This window comes from Phoenix dactylifera, chromosome 11 (genome assembly GCF_009389715.1).
Source record: "Phoenix dactylifera cultivar Barhee BC4 chromosome 11, palm_55x_up_171113_PBpolish2nd_filt_p, whole genome shotgun sequence".
Classification (NCBI taxonomy): Eukaryota; Viridiplantae; Streptophyta; class Magnoliopsida; order Arecales; family Arecaceae; genus Phoenix; species Phoenix dactylifera.
Window position 1 is genome coordinate 12,690,945 of NC_052402.1, and position 19,206 is coordinate 12,710,150.

The following is a 19,206-nucleotide window of genomic DNA, read 5'->3' on the forward strand; positions in this document are numbered from 1 at the left end:
TTCTCTCTATTTAAATTGATGGGTCCCACCTCACATAAGGTGGGACTCGGCCAACAATTCTATCTTTCCTCCTGATGGCATGCTCATCAAGTAAATTAAAGAGGTGTGAAGATTTACCAAAAGTCTCGACGGCAATGATCCTATTAACTCAAGAATTACGTTGTCAACAAATAAAGTTCATCATGCTTTCAATTTTATAGTTTCTAACAACTGCTCGTTGAAGAAACAAAACTTCATGAAAAAGATGGTTTGGTTGGTTCGTGCAAGGATTAAAATATCTTTTTAAGGCAGCTAACGCTCGAAAAAAAAATGAGTTTTGCATGTTTTGTTAATTATAAAAAATATTATGTTTTAATATGATTTATATTTAGTTGAGTATTTATTTTTTTAAAAAAAATATATAATATTTATTATATTCTTAATAAAAATTATTAAATTTTTTTTTATACTATTCTATTTAAAATTTTAAAAAATATTTGAAGTTTTAGATAGAATATCCTGCCACGCCCATTCTTGTGACCATGGCAGTAAACCCAAAAAAAAATGATGCTAATAAAAAGGCTAATAAAAGCTTCCGAGTAGCCCGGGCACGGTGAGGAAATGCGAAAGCTAATGACTCAACCCGTGAGACCAGCCGACCGCATGATTAAAGCTGGCGCCGCGATAGCGAAACGACTCACCGGCCCCAGGAGCAGGAAGAAACCAAGAACCACTTTATCGGACGGTCCCCATCGTCCCATCCGTACCATCAAGTACCGCGGTACATACTCCTCGAGCCTTTAAAAACAAAACAAAAAAAATTTGAAAGCTCCCTTACAGCCGGCCCGCGATTCGCTTGCCAATCGCCTTCTCTCTCTTCTTCTTCTTCTTCTTCTTCTTCTTCTTCTTTTTTCTTTTTTCTTTTTTTTTTTTTTTTTTTTTTTTTTTTTTTTTTGGCTAAAAGCGGGTTTTCATACAAAACGTGTACGAATACATCCAATAAAGTCAAAAAATACTAACTCACGGAGAGCCAGAGGCAGCTCCCCCTCCCCCACCCACAGGGTGTATCCTGAATGATGAGCCGCAAAGGCAGCCACCCAGTCGGCTGCCCCATTGACTTCTTGAAATACATGTTTGGCCTGAATAGCCATCCCAACTCCACACATCATCCCTATGTCCCGAACCAAGGGGTGGTCTGAGCCCTCACCCCTCAGCCCCTCCTGAATCCAGCTGATGACTGTGGCTGAGTCGCCCTCCAAAACAATCGAGCCAGCCTGCAATCGCCTTCTCTCTCCCCCTTCTTCTTTTTGAAGGCCGCAGCTGCGATTTCGAGCGAGTTTCTATCCGTTTGCTGGGATCCGGTCGGGATCTGAGAGTTCTTTACGTTGAAGGTGTCCTTTCATAGCGTTCTGGGCGAGGGAGGGCGAGAGACGGGATGGAGAATTTGATTTCTTTGGTGAATAAGCTGCAGAGGGCTTGCACTGCCCTCGGAGATCACGGGGAGGAGAGCGCGCTGCCGACGCTATGGGATTCGCTGCCGGCGATTGCCGTCGTCGGGGGGCAGGTATGGGTTTCAAGATCTTGATTCATCAGCGTCGCGTCTTTGCTTGTTTCGGTGAGATCTGAGTGATCTCTTGCGCATTGCTGCAGATTTTGGGGTTTACTTGGTTGGATCTTTGGTTTTTGGGTTCGAGGTGGGAGATCTTCGCTGTTTCGACGTTATTTTTTCAGATTTGAATGTCAAGATGGTTCCTATGTGCTTTTTTGCGTTTGCTGATGTTTGATTTCGTATTATGGGACCGGTTCTGGTCCTGTTTGTGCCTGCTGATTGAATCTTTTTAAACTATTGCCAATATGGTGAAAAGTTTCTCCCCGGGCCCTCTCCTGCTTTTGTCATCTAGTTTCAATGACGTAGTTTTGGTCCATGTATGATCTACTCTCTATACTTCTTGCTTTTAAATCTAAAACATTTTCTTGGTTTGCTTCTTGTTTTTTTTTTTTTTTTGTACATTTCTTTGCTTTTTTTATTTGACCCGGTTCTCCGTTGCTTTTTCCCATCCTGTACTATTATAGTTTAAACTCCTACGACAAGTAATTTGGGATTCTTCCTGCGTAATATTTTCTGGAACATTTGTGATTCTTTGGGAGCCACAGACTCTAGCTATTTCTCTGTTCAAGTCAGACTCGTTCCACAGCTATTTGGAAAGTTTCCACTGTTAGCCATACCTTTTCTCGTTTGATGATGCTAGAGTTGTCTCCTTTAACATCGAGGATATCTTTTCGACCTGTTCATCTCATTTCGTTCAAAATGCCCGTAATACATTAGTTTCTTAAGCTTTGAATGACTTCTTTGAACTGCCATTGTCATTCTTGATACCCTCCAAAGTGATGCCTACAACTCTGGACCCCAGCCTCTCCGGTTCAAACAAGATATTAACGTTGAAACGAGAGAAGAGAAAGAAAACTAATGATATGTAGTTCAAGTAGTATGCTTTTTTTTTTTGCTATTCTTCGTTTCTTCATCTTGGTTTTATTATTACTTGATATGTCGGTTCTTGGTTCATAAACTTCATTGTAGAGGATATACCAAGTGACATTAAAATTTTTGACTGAGACATGCACAATCATCGGTATCTCTGTAAGATTGAGTTAAATAATTTTTATGAAGTTGAAATGGAAATAAGTAGCACTCCGTTCCCTCCTTCCACAATTTCACTTAAATGTGCAAACATACGTGATTCCTTACGCACGACAGAGCAACATTCCAAGCGTTTTGTACCTATGCATCTGCATCAAGTTTTGATCCCTTTGCAGTGGAGATACTCATGATCCAAGAGTTGCTTTGGAAGTTCCCAAAGATAATTAAACTCTCTAGCTATCTAATCTTCCAGTGTCTGTTATCTACTTAACTCTAGCAAAACCATGAGTCCCAACTCTTTAATTTTAGAGAATGTGACATTCTAAGATTTAGAGTTATTATTATATATTAAATTCATAATTTTACTCTCACATGATCTCATATAGTGCTTTATTGGTACTTTAAACAAATTTAACTATTCTTAAGCATAGTTTGATAGTATATGGTATATCTGGTGTCATGGTGTCACTTTGCAATGTTTTGTAGAGCTCTGGTAAATCTTCAGTGTTGGAAAGCATAGTTGGGAAGGACTTCCTGCCTAGAGGTTCAGGTAATATATTGAACCCCTGCTTTTATTCCATGAACTGTATGTTCAATAGCTCTATGTCTGGACATTCTTTGAAGTATCGAGCAAACTATGTCAATGAAATTTCACAGGGATTGTTACACGACGTCCACTTGTGCTGCAGCTTCATAGGATAGATGAAGGGAGAGAGTATGCAGAGTTTATGCACCTTCCAAGAAAGAGATTCACAGATTTTGGTAATTTTATCTTGCTGACAGACGAGGATCATGTCTAAATTTGATTTTATTTAAGCAGAAAGCATGTGGACCTAAGTGTATGAATCTTCTTAATTGAAACATACAAGAACATCTAATCATTCATAACACTATTTTTAGCTAAAAATTGGAGACTTTCTTTGTTGAAGTAGCGACAGGTTCTCCACTTTTGATGCCTGTAGAATTAATATCTTGAGTATATTTTAGAGTTTGTTTATCTTTAATGGAAAATATTATTGCTTTTGAAAGGTTCTTGCGTTGATAGAGATAGGCAGAAACTCATCTAAGTGACACTATTTCCTTTCATCATTTTCTTCATATGTTGTTCCAGTGGATTATTTTTCATGTTCAATGTCTTTCAAATAAATTCTTTGGTGGATTTCTTTTACTTTCTGTTATTTGTTTAACAGAATTATATTATCCTTATACTTTCTTTCCTGCAAATCTCTGTCATGTTCTTGCAGCCGCTGTGAGGAAGGAGATCCAAGATGAAACTGATAGAGAGACTGGTCGCACCAAGCAAATTTCTCCAGTTCCAATTCATTTGAGTATATACTCTCCTAATGGTGAGGCACTGTGGCTGTTTGCTTAGATACTTTCCATTTTTTTTCAGATTAGTACACTAAAAATCATCAAATAAACAGAACGGCTATTTCATATATAGGCATATACATATACATCATGGTACACCGTACCGGCTCGAACTGGCGGTACAGGGCGTACTGTACTGTACCGGTTTGGTACCGGTATCCACATTCGGTACACCAAAAAAATTCTGTATCGTACTGTACTGACACTGTGCTACTGTGGCATCAGTACGGAGTCCGGTACCAAGACGGCGAATCTTAATATACATCCATATACATGGTTGTATATAAATGAATTAAGTGACCTTTTTTATATAATTCCTGATTTGAAGTTTTGTCATCTCTTTGGAGATATTAGGTGTCATAGGGCATTGAGATGATCTATGGAACCACCCATACAAGACTCGGAAACACAAATCTTGTTCAGTGTGCCTTGTTTCGTTTATATGGGGTTTGCAGAATGGATCAATGTATAAATCATTAACATGGGGAACTCTTATTACTGGTTCTCAACCAGCCATGTTTTGCTGAATCGGTGCCAAGTAGATATAAGGCAACCTTTTGGCAATTATGCTGCCTTAACCATCTATCCTCCCAAAACTATGTAGTGTTGACACTAGATGCGAAATGCATACCTTTTAGTTAAATGGGCGAGCGATTTGAAGACATTTCAAGATGCATGTCAACTATGGAAACTTATATATTCCTCTCCAGAAGTGCTAAATTTGATTGCAGAAGTTGAAAGTGGCACCTTGATCAACTCAACTTGTAAATTGTTACATAAGTAGAGGAAGAGGTTCACATATGCATTCTTTTGTGCTAAATGACTACCACAGAATTGGAGCACATGTTGAACTCATGTTATTGCACTTTAATATGAGTTTTGATTTTACTGGCATTGCTTTGACAATCTGGTGGCAAGCTAGACGCACTAGGGCTAGGCTGCAGCTAGACTGCTTGATGTGGCAGTGATGACAGAGTAGTGGCATAATATGCAGTTTGGTGTGTTCAGTCATATGAATATGGAATGGTGCAAGTTGGTACTAGCCTTTCTAACTTTTTCTCTTTACCAATACTCCCATTTTTCATTACATCTGTGCACGAAGCTGATTCTAAGGCTTTTTGTGTGAATATGTTTCAAATACTGGTGGGATGTCCCATGGGATGACGGGATGAGGTGGCGTTGCAATTGTCAAGATGCGACTGTCCCATTAGTGTTCTGGCATCCTAGTTAGGGCATCCTGTGACATCCCCTGCCTCAAGTGTTAGGCCAAGGTAGGACAATAGCGTGCCCCATTCTACAGAAAAATCGGGATGGCCCTATCCCATGAGATTTAAAATCTTGTCTTGTATAGTTGTTTGTCATCATCGCTTGGATGATATGTTTGTTTATGAAAGCTTATTGAACTATAATATGTAATCTAGGACTTTAGTCATGCTAATAATGGGCTGGATGGTGTGGCAAGAACGTATGTTTTAAGAGAACATGGCTGGCATATGTTGGCATAAGGTTGTTCATTAATAATGTCAATTCTACATGTAGTTGTGATGGCGACAATGTGCTTTGGGAACCAGGACATGTGAGGGAAAGAGAAATGATAGATTTAGTATAAAAATCATCATTATGGTATCTCTCATTTGACTAGACAAAATAGGAATTTATGCTGTCATGTATCAAATAAGAAAGTAAAGTCGGTGTTCCTGTCAAAATATTCTTTTACCAAAATCTCCTTTGGCATCTCTGGACTTAATCTATCCTTTTGGTAAAATTTTTATTTTTACTGATAGAGGATGAATAATAGGATAAATAGTGAGAATTTTAAAAGGTGAGATCCTATAAGATAGGAGACTAGCATTGTGTCGAGCTGATAGTAAAAGGTGGCCCAAAGTGATTTGCATGGAGCTTGCCAGACTTGTTTTTGTAAAAGTTTCATTGGCAGGAAGTAGACCTTGTCATAAATGAGGTATTTTTAAGATGGTCCCAGGTGGTTTTGATAAGCATGCTGGGTGTATTGGGAACATAGAGTCATCATTGTATCTAATAATTTGAATAAATATTTGAAGTGTTTTTAATAGAAAAGAAGGTATCCCTTAATAGGAATGTGGGCTGGAAGGCTATTAATCTTAACCCCTAACCCACATTATCTGGGTAAATCTTGTTGGTTGTCCTGGAAGTAAAGGTCACTTACTGTCTGATAACTTCATGAAATCCTAAACTTTTCGCCATTGGTGGTATGCCATTTATTGCTTGCTTATGCAAAGAGATGAAATAAACTGGTGACAAATTACAAGTGTGCTAATTTTTGTAGTTTATGTGAGGTATAATAGTATGGTTAGTCATGTCTGTTCTTACACTAGATTATACTCTCCTCTATGAATTTAGAATTGAAATTTGGCTTCTAACACTAAGAATTTCAACTTGGACAGTTGTAAACTTGACTCTTATTGATCTTCCTGGACTGACAAAGGTAGCTGTTGGTAAGTCACTTGCCATTCCTTTTAGAAATTTGTAATGTTTCCTTCATCTATATCAAATGATCATTTTCTGGAATGCTAATTAATTTATCATGACTTTTTAGAGGGTCAACCTGAAAGCATTGTGGCTGATATTGAGAACATGGTTCGCTCATTTATTGAAAAGGTAATTTTCATCAAAAGTTCCGCATATATGATGTTGTTTAGGTTTTATTTTATAATCATCAGATATTTTGCAGTAAATGTTCATGTTGAACACCATTGTATGGCATGCATTTCTCATATGGCTATTGGACAAACATGAACATGCATGCAGTTCATTTGCATGTGCAATATATCTCTCCTTGTGCAACATTTAGGTTCTCTTCCATTTCTTGTATGATCATCTTGGTACACTTAAATATTCATGTTGGGTTGTCTTTGTTTTGTATGCATTTCTATTTTAGTTTACTGTGTATATACATTTAGCTTTTGTGCACCATGATGGATGCCTTGTTGTTGATGGCACTATGCTTAAGTTATGAATTTCACATGGATTAACAAGTGATAATACAAAGTGAGATTGACATTTTGACTTTGACTTGCAGCCTAATTCTATAATTCTGGCAATTTCGCCAGCCAATCAGGATCTTGCCACATCTGATGCAATTAAAATCTCCCGTGAAGTAGACCCTAAAGGTATGTTTACAATAGTTGTGTTGAATGCACGAAGGATGTTTACATGATAGATTGGTATACTTCAATGTAGTTTTATCTTGAATTTTTAATTGTCAAGATGTCTTTTAATTCAGCGCAAAATGTTTAAAAACAGAGATATTAGTGATCTATATAACTATATTTTCCTTCATTTTTATCTTATTTTGTAGTCATAAAGAAGGAACGGTTCTGCCTTGCCACTGGCGGCAACTGCAACCCCACGTGGATGGTCATGTGGTGCCCCGAGCACATGATGCACAAATCCCTCATGTCTGCGTGCAGACGAGTGAATCACTGGGTCTGCTGCATCATGCGTTGTGGATCTCATATCACTATCCATGCATGGTTGCACTCGCCACTGGTGGCAAGGCAAAAAGCTTGGCATGGATTCAATTGCAATGTGGAAACTTTTGAACTGACTCTTGTGAGTTGGATATGGACTAATGGTTATGGTAATGGGACATTCACATGGAATTTATAATTATTTAGATCACTAATATCTCTGTTTTCAAATATTCTGCACTGAATTACAAAAGGACATCTTGACAATTAAAAATTTGTGATAAAACTACATTGAATGGCAATAGTTATTGATTGAGCTTCTATCTTGAGGAAAGTTAGTAGAAAAACACGAATTTTACTTGAAATATAGGTGGACTGGGTTGCTTGGTCAGGGAGGTGGACTAGTTAAGTTGCTTGGGTAGCCTATTTGGAGGAAATTGGTTTGTTTTACATTTGGAAGGAAGTTGTTATGATGTTTGCTAATTATAGACAGTGCGATAAAGGTTTATAGCAATGGCTAGAACTATTTCAAATTAGCACCAAAATAGGAAAATGCTTTAGAACGTACATTTTGTGTACATCCAAAGTTCTTTGGTCTTATTAAAGCTGACCTGGCAATTTAGTAGTAAACGATTATGTCATGTATAGCACCAATTTTGGAATTGTGGTAATCCCTTCTTGTCAAGCGTCAGAAGTTTTCCTGTGCGCATGACAAGAGGTGCATAATATTGTTCTTATTATTATTTTGATTAAAATAAATTAGTTCTGGTTAAAACTATGTTTGGTCAAGTTAGATATGGTTACATTGAAACTTGGATTCGTTTGTGAAATTGTTGATATAAGTGTCAGACAGGAAAGAGCACCCAACGGTTGAGCATTCATTGCAACTAAATCTCTGATCTCAGGGCCATTTTCCTTTGATATTTTACCTTGTGAGATTCAAGTTCAGCCATTGGCTTTGATCATTTAGACTTGATTAATGATCAAGTTTCTGCTGATACCTAAAACCACAGCCATATCTCAACTATTGATAGTTTTCTAGTTCATTATCTGACCAATTGAACACCTGTTTAGTCCCTTTTGTTGTAATATCCAATATTGCTATCTTGTCTCTTTGTGGTATTTTGGAGGCTTTTTAATTGATACCTTATGTTTTTTATGCACTTCTCAGGGTGTAGATAGGCCAAGCTCAGGCATGCCATGCCATGCTCAAGATTAAATTTTGTCATAGTCAAGCTGAATTCAAGCTCAGCTTAATTGATTCCAAGCCAAGCTTAAGCTTGCTGAACTGTTTTAAATCAAGCTTTGATTCGTTCATGAACAACAGTGCTTAATGCATGGACTTGTGGATTTTGCCCTGTCCAAAGCTTGTATGACGCCCAGACTACCTCCATGTAGCCAATTAAGCCTTTTCTCTCTTATGCAAAGTTGCAAACCCTCTGGCAAGAGAGAGGGAGTGGAAGGGTTAGTGGGCAAAGGAAAGCTTCTATTACAAAGTAAGGAGAGTACGATGCTGTTGGGGACTTTTCTCTCTTAGGTATCTCTCTACTTTGAGCAGTTGGGTTGCAAAAGCCCTAGAATAAGGGCTAAAGTGGCTAGGATTGCGCTACTTGTCACATATCCAACAATTAGAACAATCTGGATTCAAGATAGTTACAAGCACTAGAAATGTCTTAGAGACATCTAGAAATAGCTGAAGTATCTATAGAGTGTTGGGAAGTTTCTGGAGTCCATGTAGAGTTTGAGTGAATTTTCTAGACTCTTTTGGTGAGGCTGTGACATAAAGGTCCTTTTAAGGCTTTCATACATGGAGTTGGTCTTTTTTGCTAGGTCTAGACATAATGGATGATATGTTTATTTAGGATGTTAACAGTGAAGTCATTAGATTATTAATATCAAATGTCTGAAATGCATTCCATCTCACATGTAATAAACATTGAAATGGATTTTTATCTATGAATAATCGCTAAGGTAATAAATTATTTGTCATTTATACATAGTTCAAGATAAATCAAGGCAAACAGGAGTCAGATGCGAAAATCTCAAGCTTTGATCATTTATATGTTGAGCTTAGATTTGAAGCTAAACCTTAGGTCGTTTACTAATGAAGTGAAACCATATCAAGCTGATATACAATCAGCTCACACTTGACTCTCTCGTTTGCTATTTCTTCTCGCCTTTAATGAGGTGGAATTACTTTTCTTCAACTAAAGACATTTCTAATGTAATACTTTTAAGTTCAAATCACTGACTTTATTAGTTGAGACCATGCAGGGCATTGTCAAACAAGTAATATGAATGATTCCTGTCTTTGAAAATTCAGTGTACCCATTTTGAATGATGCTCAATTTAATGAACTAGTGGCCACCCAAATAATGTTCAATTCTTCAAATATTCTTTTTGATTTCAGGAGAGAGGACATTTGGTGTCCTGACTAAGATTGATCTAATGGACAAGGGTACTGATGCTGTTGATGTAAGTTGATTCTTTTTCTTGGCACAATTCTCCCATCAGTTATAATAAAATGCTTTTGATTTTTAAAACATTTCTGTTTATTGTGATGCTCATGCTTTTTTTTTAATGGGATTATTTGTTATATTCCTGAAAATTTTGTGGCAGCATGACATAAATCATTTTGGTGTAGCTGTGGTTGAGGTTGTGAAATTTTAAGTTAGAAATGTTTTGGATCTTTCCCTTAATCAAATAATTATAATGGTTTTTGCCCATTATTATTTAGTTATTGAACATTGGAATATTAAATCTTTTTTATTTTTTAATGTTTTAGCAAATTGTTTATACAAAGTTTGTTTTTTTTTCTGTAATCTTATAATCTTATTTGATCTTGATTGTCCAAGTTTTGTGGTGCCTCCTGGTAATGCTGTTCAGATAAATGTTGGTTATCTGGTCCTAGTACTGTGCTGTTTTGCTGGCTGGTTTTGATAGGCTTTCTTAAATCCAATTATTCGGGTTAGGTTTTATTATGCTTGTTTGTCACTGTTTGTTGAGATTCTTGTTTTAGTTACTTCTTAGGAGTTTATTTATTTATTTATTTTGTCTGTATGTGTGTCTCTTTGCTGATTTGAGTTTCAAATACATATTTCCTTAACAAAATTCAATTCAAAGTATGGCACATATTAGTTACATACAAGTTGATCCTCCAATACAATTCATCTATTATTTCAAATAGATAGAGGTTTATACTTTAGATGAGTAATACAAATGTCTGCTTTATTCTGCTTTGAATCTCTTTTGAAATTTTTTTAACATGCATAGTATCATATTCAGCTTATTCATATGTTGTGAAAACACTCATGAGCTATATGTTATCTAAGTTCATTTACCATTTCAACTAAATCCAAATTCATGCTACGAATGAGTACTTTGTATATTTGTCATATTTTGCTTTATATTTGTTTTCAAACTTGTAACCTTGCCATTCTCATTATACCTTATGAATATCTTATGTACTTATCACTGTTAGCAACACTTATTGGTCTCGTGTTTTTGATTTCTTAGATATTGGAAGGAAGATCATACAAACTGCAATTTCCATGGATTGGTGTTGTTAATCGCTCACAAGCTGACATTAACAAGAGTGTGGACATGATTGCTGCTAGGCGTAGAGAGCGAGAGTATTTTGCAAATACACCAGAGTATAAGCGTCTTGCTCATAGGATGGGTTCAGAGCATCTAGGGAAGATGCTTTCAAAGGCATGGCAGCTAATATCTTTCCTTCTTGCTTTTTTTTTTGTTTGGTTTGTTTCGAGACAGACAAGGATGGTACAAGTTCCTTCTGGCTTTGAATTATAATTGCATTTAAAGATTTACATATAGATGTCATTTTGCAGCATCTGGAACAAGTGATCAAATCTCGAATCCCAGGCATCCAGTCTCTTATAAATAAAACTATTGCTGAGCTCGAAGCTGAGCTCCATCGTCTTGGAAAACCCATTGCTACGGATGCTGGTGTAAGACTTCCTTGAAATCAATTCATACTTTGCATAGGCTTCAGTACTTATTCTTGCTTCTCTTGCTACAATGCACAATATAGTGGAGAGTGATTTTTTTGGTGCATTGACTGATCTTTTAGCACAGCAATCTCTCACCCATCATATCAATCATAGTTTCTCCTCTAGTAGTTTTCAATGAATGTTTTGTCCGTGACTTGGCTTGATTGAGGTGCCATCTGAAATTGGTGATGCACTGACAGCTGTTGGAATATTTATAAGTAATGTAATGGTGATGCTACTAGTGTTGCCCAAGAAAATCTTGAGTCATGAGTTGTTCTGTTATTTTGGCAAAATCATCCTGTTAGTTGGTACTAAATTAGTTATGAATTGGTCAAAGCCCAGAAACTTCATTATGTATTACTTGTCCCATACTCGTGTTCTTAATAAATTACTTTTATTTCATGTATTTAAATCATATGATCATAATTCACAAACTAGGTTAACAGTATTTCTTTATTTTTTTTCTCCTAATCCAATTCTTTTGATGTCATATGAACTATAGATAGCCGGTATAAAAGGATACATCTGGGATATTCTGAAGCTGCTTCTTATATGACCATATTTCTTTTATTATTTACATCTAACTTGTACTTCATAAAAAGCGGTTGTGATTGTTTGCACCTATGTGCAGGGGAAACTATACTCGATTATGGAGATCTGTCGGATTTTTGATGGAATTTACAAAGAGCATCTCGATGGCGTGTACGTATCTTAAGCCTTTTTTTGTTTCTAAGGCAATCTCTCTTGCTCTTTGTCTCTCTCATATTCATCTTACAACCTATTTCTCAATTTATTGTTTGTTGTTTGCATGCCTCTTTTGCAGTTGAACTTGGATAACATCTATTTTCGGTGAATAAGTTATTTTTGTAGCATTCCTTTTTTCAGAGCATGGTGTTATGTAATCTTGGCTCGTACTTCTGGTGGTTAAGGTTTTAAAGTTATTGGTTGAATTACTTTATTCAAGATAGAGTTGGATTTCTAGGCCATTTTGGTAGTTTGACCGTGGGATTTACTTGTTTCGGTATTTGTGTGACTTGTTATAATTGATCTTATTGATAATATAGGAAATGCGCATCTCATCTCTATCAAGATGATTCTACCTCGTTGGATATTTATTCTGGTATCTGAAGCATGGAACGTATAGAATAGATCAAGAAAATAAAACTATGATTCATTCCTACTATGTACTATTCAGACTTTGCAACTGGACTCAAAAATAATAATACTAATTCAAACAGGGATTTCCTCGATCAACCGATTTTTCTTCTTTCAGTTTGAACAAAGGACATGTTTCTCTACATTCCATCCATTCATTGAATAAATGATCATCAAACGGTTCTTACTTAGAGAACCTTTGGGTTGAACTTGCTTGATTAAATTATTGTGGTAAGTCTTTTCAGTGAGATTTTAAAATACAAGGGCAAGAAACTTAAGCATTATCTCTTGCAGATTAGAAGTTGTGAAGTAACTCTATTGTGGATCTATTAGTCGAAGGGGACCAATGATCTGTATTCTCAACATTTGACTCCCCAAAGCCCAAGGAATTTGTCATTCTAAACATGTTTTTAGCTATTGCAAGTAATCAGATTGCTGGATTCCAGCAACAATATGACCGTGTTCATAGTTGTAGACACTTATTGATGTTTGGTTGCATAATTCCCACGTCAATAGGTTGCTGTGGTTAGCAGTCAATGCCTCAGAAGCTAACGAATTGCCCTAGAGATACTCTGCAACTTGAGGGGCAAGTATTGAAAAGGTTACAAGAGAATGTTCAGTTAGATATTTCATGGAGGCCATCTCTCCTTATGTAAGGCATGTGGGCACAATACACATGTATACAGCATTTGTATGCAACAAAGTAAAACTCAATGTAAGCCAAGTCTCTAACAATATGGTAATATATGTTATAAGGATCATCATAACAATGTCTTCTTTTTTGTTAGAATGTCTTTGGAAAAATATGAAAGCACAAACATGAACTAGAGCACAACCTATTTATATAAGAAAATATATTCATATGCTGATCATCATTTTTAATTGCTTTGTATTGATATAAATCTTTGATAGATGCTTCTAATGTGATAATCTACTCTTAGCTTTGTATAGAGTCTTGGACAAGTTATCATGTCCTTAAATTCTTCTCATGGACATACAAAAATTGCATGCATGTGCCATGCATGTCTGCCACTATATGTTCTTTTGTGTGATATGCTTGTTTAAAGGTTGCATTTGTGCATACATGTACACTAGTTTAAAACCTAATTCAGATATAAAATTCTAATGAAATCCAGGAAACTGGAAATAGTTAAATTCTTATTAATTTGTATTGTCAGATAATGCATATTCCTTTGGTAATCTTAAAGTTCTGGATTCCTGGCCATAAAACTATATTTTTTAAATACAAAAACTAGTGTCCTTTCTGTTTATGTGTGATTGATCTTTAGGATGATGAACTTGTGTTTTATATTTTCTTTAGACATTTGCATCAGCTAGATTGATAGGGTAATATGTTATCCACATTCCACATTTGTTCAGCTTATTTGCTTTCTCTGATTTTATCAACGATGTGTTAAACTCCACAGGCGCCCAGGTGGTGAAAAGATCTACAATGTCTTTGACAGTCAACTCCCTGCAGCTTTGAAGAGGCTGCACTTCGACAAGCATCTCTCGATGGAGAATGTAAGAAAACTTATCACTGAGGCTGATGGATACCAACCTCACTTGATAGCACCTGAGCAAGGATACCGCCGTCTTATTGAATCTTCCCTGGTCTGTATTAGAGGTCCTACTGAGGCAGCTGTTGATGCGGTAAAAGCTTAATCTTACAGCTCTTTTCCACTCTTATGTAATGTTGAAGTTCAATTATCTCTCTCCTTGTGCCAAGCCTCTTTGATTTTTTGTATTGGTGGATGTTTTCCTGTTCTTCCTCTGATCATACTCTTTCGGCAGAGGTTAGATCCTCAATTTATGTCAACATAGATATTTGTATGGAAGGCCTCGGCATTCGAAGCACTGACTAATTGCTTGTATGTTTAATGTACTTGTGGTAGTAATTATTAAATGTGGTTTAGTAAAGATCTGATGCCTTCTATGAGTTATTCAATTGTGTTCTCTATTCCCATATATCTCCCACTAAGAAATTACTCTAAAACTCCACTTATGCTTTCTTGATGTTAAAATGCTAAGGTAAATTATTGTCATGTCTGAACTTTTTGTGGAAGTTTATTGAATGATAAGTAGAAGTTGAGAAGATGAAGTGTCAATTTGGGAAACAAATGTAAAAAATTATTACTGAAAAATCCATATGTAGGGGAATAGAGGAACTGGAAATGGTTTGACCAAAAGCAAAACCATATTTTCAAACATGGAAGACAATGATCATATCAGGAAAGTGCACAAAATGTTGGAAAATGCAAACTCAAATTGAATATGAGATTACATAACCTCACGAAATACAAGTACAAACCAAACTTTCTAATGATCCCATGGAAGCTATCCTTCTTTGTTTCATTATTTTCTTTGATGAATAAAATTGATTCAGTCCCATGATCTAACTGTCCTATGTGGTTTGTTTTTAATTTCCTGTTAAAACTGTCAATTATTCTGAAGCGTTTGTTATATGAAACTGTATTTAATGATTCTTCCTGCATATTGACATTTGAAGTTGATATGTTGTTGATTTCTTTAATCAATCACTATTTTAAATTTGTCACGGCAATGAATGGTAAATTTCTTTGTTGCATGCTTCCAGGTTCATGCTATATTGAAGGATCTCGTTCACAAGGCTATCAATGAGACTGTGGTAAGTTTCTCTCCATGCTCAGCCATCAGAATATTTGCTGCTTCGCTTTGTCAATAATTTGCTTTTGTATGCTGCCATGTTGTCTTTTTGTCCAAAGTTCCACTGTCAAATAGTTTTTCTGATTATATGGTCATTACCACTATTACTTACATGAAGGAATTTTCTCAAAAAAATAATTTAAAATTTCTTTTCTTATCCCATTAGCTCTATGGTGTATAAATGCTTATTACTTGAAGACAAATAGGCTGCATGAGCTTATAATTGTCTAATCAAGAAACTAGATACCTACTTGCCAACTGGTCTTTCAGGTTTTAAAGCAAGCACCTCCTTTGTGAAGATACCTTGATCAGAAGTACTGATTCAGATGGTCACTATCCCTCTGGAGCCTGTCATAAAGCCTCTTGAAACTTTGATGGATCAGAATTTGATCCTTGGAGGTTGAAGGTTATAATGAGATGCATGGGTTACTTATGGGGGAGTACAAATGATACAGGATTTGGGATTAATAGATTAGCCACTCCTTTGTCTTATTTTGATGTTTGGTTCTTTCATTGAGGAAGTGCTTTGCCAGTATTTGCTAATTTTAAACAAAATAAATTCTAAATTTGTTGTGATTATAATGCAATATAAGGATATTGTGGGGAGCTAGATTGCAAAATGCTGTTAGACTTGCCGTGTAAGATGTAGGAAATTGATGGATTCAGAGTTAGATGCCTCTCAGGAACTGCTTTATGCTCAGGGATCTTGATGGTATCTGCAGCATCTTTTCTTCATTCATCCGTCCCCTCCTAGAAGAAAGGATATTAAATAATATCTTCTTCATCATCAATGAGTTATTTCTTCTCAACTTTGCCTGCTTAACTTGTTTTAATATTTTTAGATGCAAAGAAAACTCTTTAGATTACATATCTAATATGGAATGCGCATATATTAGTTCATGAGTTTTATGTTTAAAAGAAAGATATGTCTTGATGATACTTTTGCTTAAAGTATTCTCAGATAATGGAAAGGGGAATCAGGCAGTAGAAATGTTATGAATGACTTATTGGTGGATGATGAATAATTCGTTCCTTTTCAAAAAAAATAAAAATTATTATAAATTTTATTAATTGAATTGTCTTTTGTTTAACTTGTTTACCTTCTTCATTTTTCTTGCCTCGCATAGCATTTTAGGTTTAAATTCATAAGCAGTAAGAGGATTTTGTTTTGCCTGTTCTGCAGGAGCTGAAGCAGTATCCTACTCTCCGAGTTGAGGTTGGAAATGCGGCTTTTGAATCATTGGACAGAATGAGAGATGAAAGCAAGAAAGCAACCCTTAAGCTAGTTGACATGGAATGCAGTTATCTGACTGTAGATTTCTTCCGAAAGCTTCCTCAAGATATTGAGAAGGGGGGAAATCCAACACATTCCATTTTTGATAGATATAATGATTCATACCTCAGACGAATAGGTAAATTGATTTAACTAATGATTTATGTGGATTTTTAGCTGTACTGGTTTGGATTCCGGGTCATATCAATTTTTAAAAACTTTAAGGAGGAGGACCTTTATATGCTCTAATATCCAAATATCCCAAAATTGCATCTGGAGTGATTGTCTGGTCTTATTTTGGCAAGTGCACTTATGATCTCTGATAAATTTGTGCGTATCTCATGCCCTGTCAATGTGATGGGTTTGACACGTTGGGTCTAATTTAGAGCCCATTTCCTCTCTCCCTGCTTTTTGTTATGGCTTAGGAAATCAGTTGTTTCATCTGACCTGTATGTGCAAGTGCTTAATAATTTATGACAGTTGACTCATCCTTTCATGAACAGGAACTACTGTTTTGGCATACGTAAATATGGTTTGCGCAAGCTTGCGAAACTCCATCCCAAAATCTATTGTTTATTGTCAAGTACGGGAGGCCAAACGCTCCTTGCTCGATCATTTCTTTACAGAGTTGGGAACGAAAGAGGTGAGATTAGTCTTACTCAACTGTTAGTTTAGTTATGCATAATCTCTTACTCATGACTTCTACTTGTGAAGTTAAAAACACAAATTCACATCTTTTATAGAATTGAGATGACAATTCCTTTAGAATTAGATTGTAATTTGAGACATATTTGCTGAACTATTGATTAAATTAATTGGAACTCTTACTGTGAATTGTCTGCTTACAGTAAGCTAATATGTTTTTCAAGAATTTCATTATTGATCAGACTAGATATTTTAAGGGTTTTGCATGATATTTTCTTTATAGTTCAATTGTAATTTGAGACACCATTTCTAACTGGGTGATGCAAATTAATCTAGATCAGTCGATCCTTCCATTCATGTTTCATATTGCATGGTAGGCTTGACTTCTGTACTACAATTGATGCATATATTCCTTAATCAAGGAACTTTTTTCCTTCCAAGCTTTCTATCTTTTCTGAGGACACATTGCCCATGTTTTATGTTGATTCAATCATACAGCTAATTTAACCCTGCAGTGAACTCATAATGTTTCAGTTCATTTCCACATGTGATCCGTTGCTTGATGATATTATGGCTGATTACTATTGGAGATATTAAGAATGATGCATGTAGTGAAAGGTCAGTTTGTTCACTGGTAGAGGAACCCCTCCTGTTTGGTGTGTTGGATCAAATCACATGGTTGTGAATGTGTCTGAGTTAAAATGGTATTCTATGCTAATTGCTTCGATGTGCCATCAATCATGATTGTATGGATTATATTCCATTAAAATATACTCTTTTTTTGGTAGGAAATCAAGATATACTTTTTTCAGTTTAAATGCTTTTCTTTCTTTTAGTTATTAATTAGAGTGGTTACGTAATTTCATTAGAAGCGAGGTTTTATAGAAAGGAAGCATGAGCTCACATGCAAATGTTTGGTCACACTTGTTGCTTATGTATGCATAGTAGAGATTATGAGGTGTAAAACACTCGTAGAAATTTTTCATTGCATGCTATTACAATTGCATGCTCTTACAGTAGATGAGAAGGTGGGACCTGCACATGAACACATTGAGAGGGTAGTATTATTCATAGGACATGTGCCAGCCAAAGCATCTTGCACCAGGATGTTTCCAGGAAGGCACTAGTTTCATATTGTTTTGCTTTGTTTTAAAACTAATTTTGCTATAAATTAGAAAGCTGCTTGTCTGCTTTGTTGTTGGATTTAATGAAGTCTTCGGTAGTATGTTGTAATGCTCGGTGCTATCAAATCGTAGTTTCTCTTATTATGACTAAATTGGATATTCTGCTTTATGGGAAAACCAAGCTAGTTGTCAGAAGCTACTTTATGAACCCATGGTAGATGGTAGCAGCGCTGCACCCCCACGTTGTGTCCATGTTGATTTGATTGCTTAGTTCCAACTACTGGCCCATGTTAGTACTTGTTTCTTCTTCTCTGCATTTTTTTACTTACAGGCGGCCAAAGAAAATATATCCTGCCTTCTTGTTCTTGATCTGTTAACATTGTGGAAATCTATAAATAAATTTTATAATAATTTCCAATTACCATCATTAACTAACCAAGTGTGACCATTGTGCTGTGCATGGTGTGATATCTTTTACCAAATATACTTCTGATGATTCAAAATTTTAAAAATGTGCAGAATAAGCAGTTGTCATCATTGTTGGATGAGGACCCTGCAATTATGGAACGTAGATCTGCCCTTGCAAAGAGGCTTGAGCTGTACAGAAACGCTCAAGCTGAGATTGATGCGGTCGCATGGGCCAAGTAGAGACCATTAGGGGTATTAACATTCTTTGTTGTCCTTTGTGTGTTTTCCTTTTTCTCACTGAGTATATATAGGAGATGATATTGTAATTCATTTATTGTTGGCAAAGCCTTCAGAGCGAGCATTGGTTTCTCTCCATATGCTTGCAGGGTTTTTTTTTTTGGGGGGGGGGGGGGGGGGGTGGGCGCACCTTTTGTTTTTTCATTAACAGCAAGGGTATTTCAGGTGTTTA

General features: G+C 36.1%; 1 protein-coding gene across 2 annotated transcripts; it reads left to right on the top strand.

The window, feature by feature from the left end:
- The first annotated feature begins 1,256 nt into the window (after positions 1-1,256).
- LOC103711229 (dynamin-related protein 5A-like) lies at positions 1,257-19,136 on the top strand. 2 transcript variants are annotated; one of them, XM_039131647.1, is made up of 16 exons: positions 1,257-1,543; positions 3,104-3,167; positions 3,275-3,379; positions 3,862-3,963; positions 6,412-6,462; positions 6,564-6,625; positions 7,047-7,137; positions 9,848-9,912; positions 10,954-11,148; positions 11,286-11,405; positions 12,079-12,149; positions 14,030-14,255; positions 15,199-15,249; positions 16,471-16,699; positions 17,064-17,203; positions 18,849-19,136. In XM_039131647.1, the coding sequence occupies exons 1-16, from the start codon at positions 1,415-1,417 to the stop codon at positions 18,975-18,977; spliced, it is 1,830 nt and encodes a 609-aa protein (XP_038987575.1). In that variant the 5' UTR covers positions 1,257-1,414; the 3' UTR covers positions 18,978-19,136. The 2 variants fall into 2 exon arrangements, with proteins under 2 accessions (XP_038987575.1, XP_038987576.1); XM_039131648.1 differs by lacking the exon at positions 18,849-19,136 and adding an exon at positions 17,740-18,839.
- Positions 19,137-19,206: the final 70 nt, after the last annotated feature.

What these genes read in the sequence shown, in the direction of transcription:
- LOC103711229 (XM_039131647.1), top strand. Translation starts at nt 1,415, where the DNA reads ATGGAGAATTTGATTTCTTTGGTGAATAAGCTGCAGAGGGCTTGCACT. An exon ending in GAGTATATACTCTCCTAATG is followed by an intron (nt 3,964 to 6,411) that starts GTGAGGCACTGT and finishes CAACTTGGACAG; the next exon opens with TTGTAAACTTGACTCTTATT. An exon ending in CCGTGAAGTAGACCCTAAAG is followed by an intron (nt 7,138 to 9,847) that starts GTATGTTTACAA and finishes TTTTGATTTCAG; the next exon opens with GAGAGAGGACATTTGGTGTC.